This window comes from Phyllostomus discolor, chromosome 10 (assembly GCF_004126475.2).
Source record: "Phyllostomus discolor isolate MPI-MPIP mPhyDis1 chromosome 10, mPhyDis1.pri.v3, whole genome shotgun sequence".
Taxonomy (NCBI): domain Eukaryota; kingdom Metazoa; phylum Chordata; class Mammalia; order Chiroptera; family Phyllostomidae; genus Phyllostomus; species Phyllostomus discolor.
The window spans coordinates 58,394,700-58,414,212 of NC_040912.2; the positions used below are offsets into that span (position 1 = coordinate 58,394,700).

The 19,513-nt window shown below is 37.4% G+C and overlaps 1 protein-coding gene across 1 annotated transcript in view; it reads left to right on the top strand.

Moving 5' to 3' along the window:
- HECW1 (HECT, C2 and WW domain containing E3 ubiquitin protein ligase 1) overlaps positions 1-19,513 on the top strand; it is a 583,340-nt gene that overhangs the window by 535,642 nt on the left and 28,185 nt on the right. The window contains 2 exon segments of the mRNA XM_028525426.2: positions 373-471; positions 1,684-1,813. Coding sequence (XP_028381227.1) covers positions 373-471; positions 1,684-1,813 — 229 coding nt within the window.

A 19,513-nucleotide genomic window follows, 5' to 3' on the forward strand; every position in this document is an offset into this window, starting at 1 on the left:
TCTATGTCCTTGGGTTCAGGTTCTCCTCAGGGTCAGTGTAGGCTGTTTATCCAGAAATCCCCTTCACCAGCACCTTTCTTCCCTTGGCTTCTTATATTCTCAGGCCTGGGAAGAGAATGCTGACCAAATGATTTTATTCTGGTACTTGGGGAAGAGAATAGTTCCTTTAGTACATACCAAGCACATAGGCAGTGTTTATGGTAAAGAATAGGGAGGAGAATGGTTGTCTCCCTTGTGTCATCAATTGACACATGCCTTAGGTGTCTTAAGATGAGTACTATAAAGAAATACATCCAATGTAAATATAAGTTAATATATTTAACAATGTAAAATTCTACCTGCTCTTAAATCTCTGTCTTGTTTGTGTTCCAGGTTCAGGTTTAGTGGTCGTATCCTAGGTCTGGCTCTGATACATCAGTACCTTCTTGATGCCTTCTTTACAAGACCTTTCTATAAGGCACTCCTGAGACTGTAAGTATATTGCAAGCCAGGGACCATATGGCCTTACCTGTAAGACAACAGGTGCTGGCCTACCTAGTGCCTCTGGCCCTTTTGTCCCTGTTTTGTCTAACAATTCCTCTTAGATTTGTGGTGGTTTACTTTTCTGAGTAATTAGATATCACATAAAAATTTTAATACAGTAAGTGGAACCTAATCAAGAAAACAAACAAGCAAGCAAAATATAACCAGAGACATTGAAATGAAGAGCAAACTGACAGCAGCCAGAGGGGAGGTGGGAGGGGATAATGGGGCAAAGGTGGAAAAATTTTCAGGAACATCAACAAAGGACACATGAAAAAAACCAAAGGAGGGTAGGATCAAGGATGGGAACTGGGCATGGCTGGGGTTGGGGGGAATGGTGAGGGGAAAATAAAGACAACTTTTCTTGAACAATAAAAATAAAGTTAAAAAAGAAAGCATTGAAGTTTTATGTACACATATAAGACTATTATAACATCATATAATGAATATGAAATACTTTGCTCAAATAATTATAACTTAAATGAATATTATAAACATTTTTAATTATTAATTAAAATTGATGTGTCTAAAACTTGTTTTAAAATAAATATTTTGTCTAATTGCCATAGAGAGTTCATGAGTCAATAATTATTTTATGTTTATTATTGTAGATAATTTAGTATTTTTTAAATAGTAAAACAGCAATATATTCAAACGTATCAAATTGTTAAAACAGCTCTCTATTGTTTTAGCCAGGAGTGGCATAACAACATTTTGGTTAAATGCTAAGTGAAATAAACCAGGTGGTGAAAAACAAATACCATATGACCTCAGCTATAAGTGGAACCTAATCAACAAAACAACCAAGCAAGCAAAATAGAACCAAAGACATGGAAATAAAAAACAAACTGGTAGTGACCAGAGGGGTAAAAGGAGGGAGATAACAGGAGAAAAAAGGAGAAGGATCAAGTCAAGGGACAGGTATAAAGAACCCATGAAGGACAATGTCAGGGAGATTGAGTGTGGGAGAGGGGTGATGGGCAGGGCAGGAGAGAGCAATGGGGAAAATTGAGACAACTATAATTGAACAATAAAAAATGTAAAAAAAAAACAACTGCCACAGTATGGAAATTATATGTTAATAAAATAATAATTTTAAAATATTTGGAATGAGGTCTGTACATACATTTGTTTAACCTTTCTCCCTTTACATAAACTCAGGCCCTGCAGTTTAAGTGACCTGGAATATTTGGATGAGGAGTTCCACCAGAGCTTGCAATGGATGAAGGACAATAATATCACAGATATACTAGACCTCACTTTCACTGTTAATGAAGAAGTTTTTGGACAGGTTTGTAAGATATGGGATTCAGAAGTATTTTGCTTCTGATTGTGAAAAATTAACATAAACTTGCCATTTTAATGACTTTTAAGTTTGCAGTTAAGTAATTTTAAGAATATTGACATTGTTGTAAAACTATTACCAGAAGATTTTCATTTTGCAAACCAGATCTAATACCCATTAAACAGCAGTTCCCCATTTCACCTTCTCCCTGGACCCTTGCAACCACAAATTCACATTCTTTTTTTATGATTTTGTGTTGGTACTTCACTGGAAGCATAGTATTTTTGTTTTTGTGACTGGCTCATTTAACTTGGCATAATATGCTCAAAGTTCATCCATGTTATACATGTGAAAATATTTTCCCATTCTCCCCCTCCTCCTACTTGTCCTCTTCCTCCTCATCCTCCTTATTCTTATTCTTATTCTTATTATTCAAGTACAGTTGTCTACATTTCCCCCATATCATGCTTCCTGCCCCACCCTACCACACTTCCATCCTCAAACCTACCCCTTTTGGCTTTGTCCATGTGTCCTTCACACATGTTCCTTGACAGCTCTTCCCTTATTGTCCCTATCCCCCCTCACTTCTGGTAAATGTACTTTATTTCCATGTCTCTGATTATATTTTGCTTGCTTGTTTCTTTTCTTGATTAGGTTCCACTTATAAGTGAGATCATATGGTATTTCTCTCACCATTTGGCTTACTTCACTAAGCATGCTTTCCAGATCCATCCATGCTGTTATGAAGAGTAGGAGCTCCTTTTTTCTCTCTGCTGCATAGTATTCCATTGTGTAAATGTACCAGTTTTTTGATCCATTCATTTACTGATGGGCACTTAGATTGCTTCCAGCACTAGGCTATTGTAAATTGTCCTGCTACGAACATTGGGATGCATAGATTATTTTGAACTGGTGTTTCAGGGTTCTTAGGGCATAATACCACCAGTGTAATTGCCAGGTCAAAAGGCAGTTCGATTTTTAGTTTTCTGAGGAATTTCCGTATTGTTTTCCATAGTGGCTACACCAGGCTGCCTTCCCACCAGCAGTGTACTAGGGTACTTTTTTCTCTACAGCTTCCCCAACACTAGTTGTTTGTTGACTTGCTTATAATGGCCATTCTCACTGGTGTAAAGTGGTATCTCATTGTGGTTTTAATTTGCATCTCTCCAATGGCAACTGATACTGAGCATCTTTTCATATGTCTCTGGGCACTCTGTATGTCCTCCCTGGAGAAGTATCTATTCATGTCCTTTGCCCATTTTTTACTTGCATTGTTTGTCTTTCTGAAGTGGAATCATGTGAGCTCTTTATATATTTTGGAGATCAAACCCTTGTCTGAGGTATCATTTGCAAATGTGTTTTTCCCCTTACATTTGGTTATCTTTTCATTTTAATGCTGTTTTCTTTATCCATGCAGAAGACTTTTATTTTGATGAGATCTCATTTTTATTCTTTCATTTATGTCCCTTGCTCTAGGAGACATATCAGTGATGATGTTGCTGTATAGAATATCTGAGATTTTCCTACCTATGTTCTCCTCTAGTACTTTTGTGGTGTCACAGCATACATTTATGTCTTTTACCCACCTTTAATTTATTTTTCTTTACTGTGTAAGTTGGTAATCGAGTTACATTTCTCTGCATGTAGCTGTCCAGATCTCCCAATGCCATTTGTTGAAGAGGCTATTTTTACTCCATTTTAAGCTTCTGCCCCCTTTGTTGAATATTAATTGACCATAGAGACTTTTGTTTATTTCTGGGCTCTCTATTCTGCTCCATTGGTCTATGTGTATGTCCTTCTGCCAGTACCAGGCTGTTTTGATTATAGTGACCTTGTAATATAGTCATATGTCAGGTATTGTGATTCCTTCTACTTTGCTTCTCTTTCTCAAAGTTGCCATGGCTACTTGGTGTCATTTACAGTTCCATATAAATTTTTGAAATGTTTGTTCTATATCTTTGAAATATATCACTGGTATTTTAATAAGGATAGCATTGAATCTATACATAGCTTTGGGTAATATGGACATTTTGATGATGTTGATTCTTCCAATCCATGAACATTGTATATGCTTCCATTTGTTTGTGTTTTAATTTCTTTCTTCAGTGTTGTGCAGTTTTCTCAGTACACAGAAAAGAGTAGTTTGCTGGGTCTTTCATCTTCTTGGTAATGTTTATTTCGACATATTTTATTTTTCCAATTACTATAGGTAATGGGATATTTTCCTAATTTCTGATTCTGATCTTTCATTGTTGGTGTGTAAAATTGCCTTTGATTTCTAACCCTTGGCTATGAACCCTGCTGTTTTGCAAAATTTGCTTATTAGGTCTCATAGTTTTTTGGTGGAGTCTATGGGGTTTTCTATGTACACTATAATATCATCGGCAAACAGTGACAGTTTTACTTCCTCATTTCCAGTTTGGATGCCTTTTATTTCTATTTCTTGTCTGAATACTGTGGCTTGTACTCCCAGTACTGTATTGAATAGAAGAGGTGAAAGTGGACATCCTTGTCTCATTCCTGATCTTAGTAGCAAAGCTTTTAGTTTTTACTAGTTGAGCAGGATGTGGGCTGTAGATTTCTTATATATGATCTTTATCCTGTTCAGGAATGTTCCCTCTATTCCCACTTTGCTGAATGTTTTATCAAAAATGGGCACTGTACTTTAACAAATGCTTTTTCTGCATCTTGATATGATCATGTAATTTTGTCTTTTCTTTATTTATGTAATGTGATACATTTATTAATTTGTGAATATTGTACCATCCTTGCATCCCTGGGATGAATCAACTTGATCATTGTGTATGACCTTTTTAATGTATTGCTGGATGCAGTTTGCCAATATTGTGTTGAGGACTATGGCATCTATGTTCATCAGCAATGTTGGCCTGAATTTTTCTTTCTTTGTTGTATCTTTATCTGGTTTTGGGATAGGGATGGTGCTGGCTTCATAAAAAGAGTTTGGGAGTCTTCCCTCTTCTTGGATTTTTTGGAATAGTCTGAGAAGAATAAGGGTTAACTCTTCCTTAAAATTCCCCTGTGAAAGCATCCAGTCCAAGGCCAGTGTGGCCAGGGTTTTTTTATTACTGCTTCAATTTCATCAGCTGTTATTGGTAAGTTCAGGCTTTCTGTTTCTTCTTCATTCAGTTCTGGGAGATTATATTTTTTCTAGAAATTTGTCCATTTCACACAGGTTTTTAAATTTCTTGGCACATATACTTGTTCATAATAATTTCTTACAATCCTTTGTGTCTCTGTGGTATCAGTTGTAACCTTTCCTCTTTCATTTCTAATTGTGTTTATTTGGGTCCTCTTTCTTTTTTTCTTGATGAGTCTGTCAATTTTGTTTATCTTTTCAAAGAACCAGCTCCTGGATTTATTGATCCTTTGGATTGTCATTTTAGTCTCTGTGTCATTTTATTGTACTCTGATCTTGGTTATTTCTTTCCCTCTACTTACTCCTGGCTTTGTTGTTGTTCCTCTAATCTAGTATATGTTCAGTTAGGTTGTTTATTTGAAGTGTTTCTATGTTTTTTTTAGGTAGGCCTGTATGGCTATGAACTTCTCTCTCAGAACTGCCTTTGCTGTGTCCCATAAGTTTTGGACTGTTGTGTTTTCATTTTAATTTCTTTCCAGAATCTTTTAAATTTCTTTCTTGACCTCATTGTTAACCCATTCATTGTTTAATAGCTTGCCATTCAACCTCAAACAATGTGAGTGTTTTTGAGTTTTTTCTTTGAGGTTGGATTCTAGTTTGAGTCACTCATGGTCAAAGAAAATGCTTGATATGATTTCCATTTTCTTGAATTTGTTGACGTTGATTTTTTGTCCTATAATATGGTCTATTTTGTAAAATGTTCCATGTGCATTTGAAAAGCTGAGTACTTTGCATCTTTGGGATGAAAAGTTATATATATGATATATATATATATATATATATATATATCATATATATAACATATATATAAAGTCAATATGACCTATGGAATTGTTCAATGCCACAGTATCCTTGTTGATATTTTGTTTAGAAGATCTATCCGTTTTTTAGAGTAGGGCGTTAAAATCTTCTAGGATAAATGTATTGCTATATATATCTTTCTTGAAATCCTCCAAATTTTCCTTATATATTTGGGTTCTTCTATGTTAGATACATATATGTTTACAATGTTTATGTCTTTTTGATGGATTCTTCACTTGAGTATTATGAAGTGTCCTTCAGTGTCTCTTTTTATGGCTTTTTTTTTTAGTTTATTTTGTCTGATATAAGTATTGCTACCCTGGCTTTTTTTTCCTGTCCATTTGCTTGGAATAATTTTTCCAGCCCTTCACTTTCAGTCTGTGTAGTTCTTTTATTCTGAGATGGGTCTATTGTAGGTAGCATATGTGTGGGTCATGTTTTCTTATCCATTCAGCTACCCTATATCTTTTGATTGGAGCATTTAATTCACTTATATTTAAGGTTATTAATGATAGGCATTCATTTATGTTATCCTCTTTGTACTTCTGTTCTCTCTCTCATTCGTTTCCTTCCTCTTCTCATTTCAGTCCTTTTAGCATATCTTTCAGTTCTGCTTTGGTGGAGGTGTAGTCTTTGAGCCTTCTTTTTTCTGTGAAACTTTTTATTTCACCTTCCATTTTAATTGAGAACCTCACTGGATAGAGTATTTTTGTTTGCAGGCCTTTGCTTTTCATTACTTGGAATATTTCTTGCCATTCCCTTCTAGGTTTTAGTGTTTCCATTGAGATATCAGCCATTAGCCTTATCAGCTATTCCATGCATGTTACTTCTTGTTCTCCCTTGCTGCTTTTAAGAATCTCTCTTTGTCTTTTTAAAACTTGGCATTTTGATTATGATGTATCTTGTAAGGCCTCTTTTGGTTCATCTTGACTGCACCCTCTGTGCATCCTGGACTTGCAGGGTTTTTCCCCTCTCCAGATTCAGAAAGTTTTCTGTTATTATTTTTTTCAAACAGGGTTTCTATTCCTTGCTCCTTTTCTTCCCCTCTGGTATTCTTATGATTCAAATGTTACTGAGTTTCATGTTGTCTTGCAATTCACTTAAGCTATAGTCATATTTTTTTAGTATTTTTTCATGCAGCTGCTGTACCTGTGTGTTTCTTTCTACCTGTCTTCCAGCTCACTAATTTGGTCCTTTGTTTCATCCAGCTTACTTGTTATTCCTTCTAGTGTTTTTTTTTTTTATTTTAGAAATTGTATCCTTCTTTTCTTCCTTGTTCTTATTTATAGTTTCTATTTTCTTTTTCATACTTTTATAGTTCTCACTCAGTTCCTTGTAGTTGTCATTGAGTTTCCTGAGCACCCTTATAACGATTCTTTTGAATTCTATATCTGATAGTTTGCTGCCATTTCATTTACTTCTTTTAGTGGGGAGTCTTCCATTCCTTTTGATTGCAGGTTCTTTTTTGTCTCCCCATTTTAGGTGAATCTTTTTGTTTGTTTCTGTGATTCTGAGGCTCTGTTTTGCTAGTTGTCTTTGTAGGCTGAAGTTCTATGACAGATCTATGGGGTTGAGTGATGTATTCTATTTGATTTCCTTATCTGAATGTTCTAGGGTATCCCTTCTGTTTGTGTCTGCTCTCTTATTGTACTTGGGTTTTACCTATTGGTAATTCCTTTGTTGGTGGGTTCTCTCCCCCAGCAGTTTTACTGATGCACACAAATACCACCTTATTTTGTACGTGATCAGTGGCAGGAAAGGCAAAATGGATTAAGATAGCAGGAGCATATTCTATGGGATTTAAAATACCGACAACTAGAGAACAGATATGAGATCCTTTGGAGAAGCACAGCTGTAACTGTGATAATTCACCCAACTAGCCATTTTTTTACAAAGGTAAAAAAGAGATAAGACTCATATTAGAAGGGAGAAGGAATGTGAGCTGAATACAGAAAACAGAGCACTTGTGTGTGAGTAGATGGTGAGAAATAATGGGAGTAAAGGATATAAACTAGGGATAGAGTTCAAGAGAATAGAGCTAACTGCAACAGTAATAAAGCTCAGGAAGATAGTGAAATGAGCCAGGACCTGGAAGGGATGCTATGTAGTTTTTACAATAATATGGAACAACAATTTTTTACAATAGTATTGGAACAATAATAATATGATGAAAAATATATGATCTGAATAAGAAGAATGGAATGTAAAGGGAAAAGAATGGTGCATTATTGGAATACAAGTGAAGTGAAAGAAGAAAAATTAAAATGTAATATGAAAGACAGAAAACAAGGAAAACCAAACAATGCAATTAAACAAACAAACACAACAAAGAAAACTAAACAGAAGAGAAATAAAAATTACAATCAAATAAAAGAAATAAAAATATTGGAAAAAATAAAAATAAGCAATGAAATGCACATTCTATAGGATAGCAAAGTGAGATTTGTCTCAGTTTCTCAGTTATTGGCATTAGCCTTGTGATCCTTCTCTGGATGTGTCTTTGGTTCTTTCACAGCTTCTTGTCTTATTGTCTAGTCTTGGAGGAGAAAAAAAGCCTCTTGTAGATGTTAAACCCAGTAAGCAAGTTCTCCTTGACTTTTTGGATATTGTAGGCAGAAGGGAGCTGGGCTTCATTTTCTCCGTTCCTGTGGTTTTGCAAGGATGGAGGCTAGGTCTGGGCTGCAATATTCACAGTTGCCAAGCCTCCATCCCAGGCCTTCTGAGTGCTGTTGGGCCCCCACTGTCCATCTGCACCAAGCCAGTGCTTTTAATTCACCACATTGTGCTGCCAGGAGGTACCCTGATTAAGAGCAACTTGCAGCCCACCTCCTCCCTCTTTGCTGGCCTGGGTGCTGCACACTCTCATAGTCCCTTCAAGGCAGTTTATTTCCTCTAGTAAATTAACTCTCTCTGGGGACTGCTACCCTTCTGAGCCCCTGCTGCCCAACTTTGTTCAGTCTGTGAGGTGCCCTGATTAAAAGTAATCACACCCCTACTCCTCCCTCTTCGCTGTCCCAGCTGCTGTAGGAAGGTTTCTTAAATAGTGGCTGAGAGCCTTTGTTGTTGTTGTTGTTGTTGTTGTTGTTGTTGCTGCTGTTGTTTTGGTTTGGTTTGGTTTTTGTTTTGTTTTGTTTTTGAGTAATTTCCTCTTGTTTGCATCCAGTGTTCTTAACAATTGCCTGGCTTTTCACACAGCCCAACTCTCTGGCCAGTCTGAAGACTGTCCGGGTAAGGGTCTATCAAGGCCCAATTCTTCTCCCTTGTCCAGGTGTCACCTGGCTCCCCAATTTCTCTGGTACTGTCTCTGGTAACACCACCTCTGTGCTTCTCCCACTGTCTTTATTCCCCCCAGAAACTTCAAGCATCTAGGTCTCTCCTGGTGCCAGGCTGTGTTCCCTGCTCTGGTAGGGGAGGGAGCTGCAGAGTTAACAATCACTGATCTGGCTTCCCTCCTTTGGCAGCTGCTGACCTTGGCACCAGGCACCAATCAGAGTACCACAGGAGCCTTGATCCCAGTGCTAGTCCCAGGGACCTTACCTTCCCAACATAATCTCCTTACCACCTGTTTTTCAACAACACCTATAATTTTGGCTTCCAAACTTTATATAAGCTGGGATTCTGTTGGCTGTTCACTCTCTTCTTCAGAAGATTGGCTGTATGTTCCAGCTGGGTATACTGGCAAGTGAGTTCAGCTCCCACCTACCTTGCCACCATCTTCTGATTTCTATTTTCTTATCTTTTAACTGTACTTGAATAGTAAAAAATGTGAAAAAATCAACAGACAAAACTCAAAAAAATTAAAAGACTGGGTACATTGTATGCATACTACACTTTGTATATCCATTAATCTGTGGATGGACACTTTGCTTCCACCTTTTTGCTTCTGTGGATAATGCTGCTATTAACATAGGTGTACAAATATATGCTTGAGTCCCTGCTTTCAATTATTTTGGATATATACTCAGATGTGAGACTGATAGACCATATAGTAATGGAATTTTGTTTTTAAACTAGAAAACAGAAAATTTCATTCAAAATATAATTCTTTGAGCATTACTTCCTTTAAAATGTTGCCTATATCTTTTTATTTGTTATGGCATGGATCTACTTTATAGTTTTTGAAAATCAAGTGTGATAATGAATCAGAAAGCATTTTTTAAAGTGTGCAATAATATGTAAAATATTTCTGCTATTTGTGCAACTGCAAAAGTACTTCATTTTATAACTAGCATCTAGATATTTACTCCACCAAAATGCATATGTTTCAATATATTTAATAAGATACAGCTTTTCCACTAGCACTTGTGTTTTCCACTAGCACTTGTGTAACATTGATCTCCTGGGTTACAGTTTAATTAGGCTAACCATAGTCTGAGCAGATTTAACAATTAAAATTTTGAGAATATCATTTACAGTAGATCCAACCATCCTATGATATGTGGTCATTTGTAATAAAGTTATTTTGATAATTAAGTTGGGATACTTTTTAAGTACCTTGCATGAATATGGACAGTGTGCTAAGTTTATGGGCAATAGTTACCCATTGAACTTTTCAGACCACCCAGTACCCACACCTCAATCAAAAATCTTGGATAGGTCCTGGAAAATATCAATATTGTGATTTATTCATTTGTATAACCATATCGCTAAAGAGTACTCACATATTTGAGGAAGAAAGGTTATTTCTTCTTACAACTATAGAAAGTGGATTTAAATATGTTCAAGAATATGGTTCACTTAACCTGTCCTGTTATGTACTAGATGAATGTGTAAAAACTGCTGTTTCTTATGTATAGTTATTATAGCCCATCCTTTACATTTACCCTATAGTAGAGGGTAAATTTGTAAAATAAATGCAATTTCTTACAAAATTGTGTTTAAAAAAACTGAGTAGCCATATTAAAATTTTTAAGTTAGAATTCTAACCTGAATTAGTGTAATGAATTATTACACTCCACCTAGATTAGAATGATAGATGTAAAAAAGGAAGAAACCACAATATTTTTTATTTTTTATTGTTGTTCAAGTTGTATTGTCTCCATTTTCCTCCAGCCATGCCCCTGCCCCACCAATCCCCACCTCCTACCCTTGAACCTACCCCATATTTGGCTTTGTCCAATTTTTTAATTTTATAATAAGAAATGCTGCTGTAGATGTGACACAAATTTTCAAATTTGTAAAATGACATAATCAACTACATTATTTCTTAAATTCTGCATGGTAAAACACAGCATAAGCAAGGTAAAAGTGGAATGACAATTAATATATTGTAATATGTAACAAAAACAAAATGTTTCTTTTAGTATAGGATGAGGTCTCATAAATAAAATAACAAAAAAAACTATCAAAAATACATAGGTAGACATTTCACTTCCTTAATTTAATTTATTCCTAAGTAGTTTATCATTTTTTCCTTTTTTACACTCCTCCAAAACTACCTTACTCTCTTGCTTCCACCCTCCCCCCTTGGTTTTGTCCATGTGTCCTTTATAGCAGTTCCTGAAAACCCTTCTTCCCTCTGTCCCATCCCCACTCCCCTCTGGCTATTGTTAGATTGTTCTTCTTTTCAGTGACTCTGGTTATATTTCATTTGCTTTTTTCTTGTGTTGATTAGGTTCCTGTTAAAAGTGAGATCATATAGTATTTGTCCCTCACCACCTGGCTTGTTTCACTTAGCATAATGCTCTCCAGTTCCATCCATACTGTTGCAAAGGGTATATAAGCTCCTTCTTTCCCTCTGCTGCATAGAATTCCACTGTGTAAATGTACCATAGTTTTTTGATACACTCATTTGCTGATGGGCGCTTAGGTTGCTTCCAGCACTTGGCTATTGTCAATTGTACTGCTATGAACATTGGGGTGCATAGATTCTTTTGGATTGGTGTTTCAGGGCTCTTAGGGTATAATATCAGCAGTGGTATTGCTGGGTCAAAAGGCAGTTCCATTTTTAGTTTTCTGAGGAAATTCCATACTGTTTTCCACAGTGAGTGCACCCAGTCTACATTCCCACCAACAGTGCACTAGGATTCCCTCTGTCCGCATCATCTCCAACACTTGTTGTTTGTTGATTTATTTATGTTGGCCATTCTGATTGGGTGTGAGGTGATATCTCCTTGTGGTTTTAATTTGCATCTCTCTGATAGCTAGTGATGCTAAGCATCTTGTCATGTGTCTCTGGAACTTCAGGCCAATATCGCTGATGAACATAGATGTTAAAATCCTCAACAAAATGCTGACAAACCACATCCAGCAATACATTAAAAAGACCACACACCATGACCAAGTGGGATTCATCCCAGGGATGCAAGGATGGTACAATATTCAAAAATCAATGAACATAATACACCACATAAACAAAATAAAATGAAAATCACATGATCATATTAATAGATACAGGAAAAGCATTTGATAAGGTACAGCACCCATATTTATGATAAACACACTCTGCAAAGTGGGAGTAGAGGGAGCATTCTTCAACATAATAAAAGCCATGTATGAGAGACCTACAGCCAATATCATACTCAATGGGCAAAAACTTAGATCTTTCCCACTAAGATCAGGAACAAGATGAGGTTGTCCACTTTCACCACTCCTATTCAACATAGTACTGGAATTCCCAGAAACAGCAATCAGACTAGAAAAAGAAATAAATGTACCATATTTTTTGATCCACTCATTTACTGATGGGCATTTAGGTTTCTTCCAGCACTTGGCTATTGTAATTGTAATGTTATGAACATTGGGGTGCATAGGTTCTTTTGGATTGGTTGTTTCTCACCTTTAAGGGGAACCTAATCTAGAAAACAAACAAGCAAGCAATATATAACCAGAGACACTGAAATTAAGAACAAACACACAGTAACCAGAGGGGATATGGGAGGGGGGAAATGGGGGAAAAGAGTGAAGGGCTTTCATGAACAACTGTAAAAGACACATGGAGAAAAACTAAGGGGGTGGAATCTAGGGGAAGAGGTGCGAATGGCTGGGGGGGGGGGAGGAAAAGACAGACAGCTGTACTTGAACAACAATATAATTAATTAACTAAATTTAAAAAACTGGTTAAAACTTATTGGCCAGAATTCAATTACATCACACATCTAAATGCAAGGGCAGTTGGGATATAAACTTTCTTTTAATTTAATACAAAATATTTAATCAGAAATACTTTAATCTCATACACTTGCCATATTTAGTGGAATGTGATGTTTTGAAACTTCCTCTTTTTATTTTTTAATTTTTTCAAATATATTTTATTGATTAGGCTATTACAGTTGCCCTAATTTTTTTCTCCCCTTTATATCCTTCCTCACTGCACTGCCCTCCTCACACTTCAGTGCTCCTCACACACACACAGTTTATGTCCGTGGGGTTGGACATATAAGTTCTTTGGCTTCTCCATTTCCTATACTATTCTTAACTCTCCCTGTTTTGTACCTACCATTTATGCTTCTTACTCTCTCTACCTTTTCCCCATTCTGCCCCCTCACTATCCCTACTGATAACCCTACTGATAACCCTCCATGTGATCTCCATTTCTGTGATTCTCTTCCCATTCTAGCTTGCTTAGTTTTTGGTTTTTAGATTCAGTTGATAGTTATGAGTTTGTTGTCATTTTACTGTTCATAGTTTTTGATCTTCTGTTTCTTAGATAAGTTCTTTTAACATTTGAGATAATAGGGGCTTGGTAAAGATGAACTCCTTTAACATGACATTATGTAGAGAGGACTTTATCTTCCTCTCCATTCTAAATAATAACTTTGCTGGATAATCTTGGGTGCAAGTCCTTGCCTTTCATGACTTTGAATACTTCTTTCAAGCCTTTCTTGCCTTCAAGATTTCTTTTGAGAAATCATCTGGTAGCCTTATGGGAATTCTTTTATAGGTAATTCTCTCTTTTTCTCTTGTGGCTTTTAAGATCCTCCTCTTATCTTTAATCTTACATAGCTTAATTATGATGTGCCTTTGGTGTTCTCCTTCTTGGGTCCAATTTCTTTGGGACTCTGTACTCCCCGGAAATCTACTTCCTTCACCTCTTTGGGGAAGTTTTTCTTCATGATTTGTACAAACAAATTTTCAATATCTTGCTCTTCCTCTTCTCTTTCCAGCACTCCCATGATTCAGATGGTTGGAACATTTAAAGTTGTCCCAGAGGTTCCTAAGCCTCTCCTCATTTTTTTCGAATTCTTGTTTCTTCATTCTGTTCCAGTTGGATGTTTATATCTTCCTTTTCTTCCAAGTCATTGATTTGAGTTCCGGTTGCCTTGCCTTCACTGTTGGTTCCCTGTATATTTTCCTTTATTTTGCTTTTTATAGCCTTCATTTCTTCCTTCATTTTGCAACCAAGCTCAGTCAATTCTGTGAGCATCCTTATTTCCATGTTTTGAACTCTGCATCAGGTAATTTGGCTATATCCTTGTTACTTAGTTCTTTTTTATGGAGTTTTGATCTGTTCTTTCATTTGGGCCATATTTCTTTGTCTTGGCTTACCCATTATGTGTAAGGAGCAGAGCCTTAAGTATTCACCAGGGTGGAGCAACACCCTTTGTTGTAGTTGTGGCACTGTCTGTTAGGGAGGTGTCAGGGAAGAACAATGCTTCTTGCTCTATTCTTTCCACTTTTCATTACTTCCCTCACTTCCCACAAGCAGTTTGTGCTCTTTAGTTGCTGTTTTGCAGGTTGGTGGTCTTGTGCTTGTTTTAGGACCCCGTGGGTCTCTCCAACAAACTCTCCTGTGAGGTTGGCAGTTTCTCCTGCTACCACAATTCCCACTGATGTTTTCCACAGCCTATGGTTTTGAGTCTTTAGTTTCCCACGCTGAAATCCAGGGTTTTGAGGTCTGTCTCATTCCCCCACTTTCTCCCAGTTTGTCTGAGCATAAATGTGGGATTGCCCATGTGGTCCACCAGCAACACCTTGCTGAGTCCTTTCCACCCCACTGACTTTCTCCACACCTCCTGCCATCTGGTTGAATGTTTCTCCAACACCTTGGCTATTGCACTTCTATGCAAATGTTTTTTTTTCTGGCAGTTATGGCTGTACTTTGTTTTTGAGTTGGTTGTTTTCTTTCTCTTGGTTGTGTGAGGAAGCAAAAGATTTCTTCCTATGCCTTCATCTTAGCCCCCTCCTTTATGTTTTAAGTACTTTTTATTGATTATGACAATACAATTGTCCCATTTTTTTCTCACCTTTACCTCCTTATGCCTTGCACACTCCCTCCAACCAGCATTCCCCCCACCCTTAGTTCATGTGCATGGGTTGTATGTATAAGTTCTTTGGCTTCTCCATTTCCTATACTATTCTTAACTCCCCCTTGTCTATTTTGTACCTACAAATTATGCTTCTTGTTCCTTGTACCTTTTCCCCATTCCCCCTTCCCACTGGAAAAAAAAAAAAAAAAACAATGGGTATTCATGTGATACCCTCAATGTGATGTTCATTTCTCTGATTCTATTCCTGTTCTTGTCATTTGCTAAGTTGTTTTCATTTTTGTTTTTTTTAGGTTCAGCTGTTGATACTTGTGAGTTTGTTGTCATTTTAATCGTCATAGCTTTGAACTTCTTTTTCTTAAACAAGTCCCTTTAACATTTCATAAAATAAGAGCTTGGTGATGATGAATGCTTTTAACTTTACCTTACCTGGGGAACACTTTATCTGCCCTTCCTTTCTAAATGACAGCTTTGCTGGACAGAGTAGTCTTGGATATAGGTCCTTGCCTTTCATGACTTTGAGCCCTTCTTTCTAGCCTTCTTCCCTATACTATTTGTTTGAGAATCATCTGACAGTCTTATGGGAACTCTTTGTAGGTAACGCTCTCCTTTCTCTTCCTGCTTTGAGATTCTCTCCTTATCTTTAAACTTGGGTACTTTAATTATGATTGCCTTGGTGTGCTCCTTCTTGGATCCAAATTCTTTGGGGTTCTCTGAGCTGTCTGGACCTGCATCTCTAATTCCTTTGTCAGACTGGGGAGATTTTCTTTCATTATTTTTTCAATAGTTTTTAATTTCTTGCTCTTCCTCTTTCCTTCTGGCACCCTTATGATTTGGCTGTTGGAGTGTCTAAAGTTGTCTGAGAGGTTCCTGAGCCTTTTTTTGGAATTCTTTTTTCTTCCTTCTCTTCCTAATTGTTGATTTGAGTCCTGGTTTCCTTCCATTCATCATTGGTTCCCTATGTACTTTTCTTTATTTCACTTTGTATATCCTTCACTTCTTTCTTTATTTTGCATGTGTACTGAATCATTCCTGTTAGCATGCTCATTATCAGTGTTTTGAGCTCTGCATCAGATAAGTTGGCTACTTCCTCATTGCTTAGTTCTTTATTCTAGAGTTGATCTGTTCTTATATTTGGGCCATATTTTTTTTTCTCGATGCACCTGTTAGGTTGTAAGTGGTGGAGGCTTAGGTTTCTACAGGGTGGGGCAACACACTCCACTGCATTGTGGCACAGTTTGTGGAGAAAAGATCAGAAAGGCTAAAGTGCTACTCACCCAGCTCTCTCCCAGCTATTAGTCAATTCCCCCGCTACCCACAAGCAAATTGCAGCCTTCTCCTCCTCAGCAGCCTGTGGCTGATTACCAAGTGTTGAGTTTCTATACATTCTAGTATCCTGTGGGCCCTTTCAGTGGAATCTTTTGTGAGACTGGGAGCTTCTCCCCACCACCACAGCCCCTGCTGTCTTATACATCCAGAGGTTTTGAGGCTTTATTTGCCTGTGCTAGAACTCTGGGTTGTGCAGTCTGTGTTGCTACCCAGTTCCTCCCGGTTTGTCTGCATGCAAATCTGGGGCCACCCAGTATGCTAGCCACGGCCTTGGTATGCATCCTCTCAGCCCCAGCTGCCCATCTCTGCCCTTCCTACCAATCTGAATGTATGATTCTCCTTTAAACCATTTGCTATCAAATTTCCATACAATTCAATTTTCTGGCAGTTCTGGTTGTTTTTTGTTTTGAATTGGTTGTTTTCTTTCCTTTGGTTGTGCAAGGAAGTGAAGCATATCTACCTCCATTTTGAAACATGGGAAATAAACTCTTTAACTGAACAGCTAAAAACCATAATTTCCAAAGATATTGGGTGATAACTAGTATTTCATAATTAACTGATATCTTTATATTTACTATATGTCACCTATGTGATAAAAGAAAAAAGTAATAATCATACTTCTATGGACTATTTGTTTAAGTACCTGTGTCTACAAATGTCTATATGTGTGTGGTGTGTAGGTGTTAACCAATAACTAACTAACATGGTGCCTCATTGTCTCCTAGCATTAACTGGAGAGGTGAACCATTTAGGCAAGTTTAATGTGACTGAAGCGTAATACCTTCAATAACAACCCTTTTGATAAACAAATATGTAATCTGCCTTATAGATTTTGAAAAGCGCACAGATCATAACTCTTTTTACTTCATTTATTTTATTTTAATATTGTTTAATTTATTGTGGTGACATGGTTAAAATTATATAGATTTCATGTGTACAGTTTATAATACAGCTGTATATTGTATTGTTTGTTCACTAACCCAAATTAAGTCTATTTCCATCACCATTTATTTCCCCCATCACCCTCTTCTACCCTTCCCCCTCCTTATTTTCCTCTGATAATTACCATACTGTTATCTATGGCTATGATTTTTTCTTAAACCATTCATCTTTTTTCCCAGCCACCAACCCTTTCCCCTCTAACAATTGTCAGTCTGTATTCTGTATCTGTGAGTCTCTTTGTATTTTGCTTATTAGCTTATTTTGTTCAATTCCACATATAAGTAAAATCATAATTTATTTGCCTTTCTCTAACTAGCTTATTTCATTAGCATAATATTCTTTAGGTCCAGTCATGCTGTGGCAAAAGGTTTCCTTCTTTTTTCTGGCTGAGTAGCAGGCAATTCTATAAATATACCACGTCTTCTTTATCCACTCATCTACTGGTGGGCACTTGGGCTGTTTCTAAATATTGACTACTGTAAATAATGCTGTGGTGGTCACAGGTGTGCATATACTATTTCCCACTAGTGTTTTCAGTTTCTTGGTTAAAATATCCCAGAAATGGAAACATGGGACATAAGTTGTCTCGTGTGTAAATTTTTGAAGAAATTCTATACTGTTTTTCACGTGTCTGTAGCAATGTGCACTTCCACCAACAGTGCATAAGGGTTCCATTTTCTCCACATCATCACCAACACTTTTTGTTGATTTACCGATGGTAGCCATTCTGTCAAGTATGAGGTGATATCTAATTGTGGCTTTAATTTGCATTTATCTGATGACTGGTGACATTGACCATCTTTTCGTGTCTATTGGGCATCTGTGTATCCTCATTGGAGAAATGTATATTCAAGTACTTTGCCAATTTTTTAACTGCATAATTTTGGGGAGTTTCAATGGTATCAGTTCTTTATGAATTTTGGATATTAACTCATTATCAAATGTATCATTGGAAATAAGTTCTCCCATGCAGTGTGATCTTTTTATTTTGTTCATGGTTTCCTTTGCTGTGGAAAAAGTTTTTAAAAGTTTGGGTAGGAGAAGATGGTGGCAAGGTGGGTAGGAGCTGAATCCACTTGCTTGTGCACCAAACTGGGACACCTAGCTGATCTTCTGAAGAACAGAGTGAGCAGCCACTGGAATCCCAACTTATATGAAGTTTGGAAACCAAAGATTGCAGAAGACATTTAAAAACACATGATAAGGAGATTGCATAGGCTGATGGTAAGGCTCCTGGGACCTGCCCTGGGACATGGCTGCTGCAGGAGCTTTGGAGCAGAACAGGATCAGTGATTATAACTTTGCAGGTACCCCCACTCTAGCAGAGCAGGAAAGCCAGTCCCACACCAAAAGAAACCTGGATGCTTGAAATCTCTGGAGATAAAGATGCAGTGGGAGATACACAGAGGCAGGGTTCCCCTTCTGAGACTGTGGGTCACTGGCTGGGACAGTAACAGAGAAATTGGGGAATGGGGTGACACATGGAGACAGGAGAAGAGTTGGCCATGACTGACCCTCACCCAGATAGTCTCCAGAGTGATCAAGAGAGTTAAGCTGTGTGAAAAGCTGGGCACTTGTTAAGATCAATTGGCTGAAACCAAGGGGAATTTGCTCAAAATAGTCCTGCAACTGCTTTTTAAGGAACTCTTCTGGACCACTGCCAGGCCAGTGAAGAGGGAGGAGAAGGGGCACAATTTACTCCAAATCCTGGTGCCTCATAGACTGATCTAATTGGGGCAACAAGGGCTCAGAGGGGCAGCAGTCCCCAGAAAAACTTAATTTAATATGGGAAATAAAACTTCCCTGAAAGGACTTGTGCATGCACAGTGCCCAGGCCGGCAGAGAGGTAGGAGGGATACTAGTTGCTCCCACTCAGTGCACCTCACAGATTAATCAAAGATGCACCAACAAGATGCATTAAAGGTTATGACCTGATTGCACATGACAATGGGAGTCATTGAAACACTCTAAGGCTGGAAGATGAACACCTGCAAATATTAGAGTCCAGATCAAGCCAACAATGCACAACCATGGGAAAGGGAAAAAAATAGAAAAAGACATCCTCTGCCTGCAACATCCAGGAAGACCAGTAAACCTGCTTGGTGGGTTTAAAGTAAGCAGGAGACTTTATTTTTTTCTTTTTTATTCCAAGTGTAAGACAATAAAACCTGGGTTGTGGAAGGACTAAAGATAGATCCAAGCCCTGGCTGGTGTAGCTCAGTGGATTGAGCGCAGGCTGCAACCCAAAGTGTTGCAGGTTCAATTCCCAGT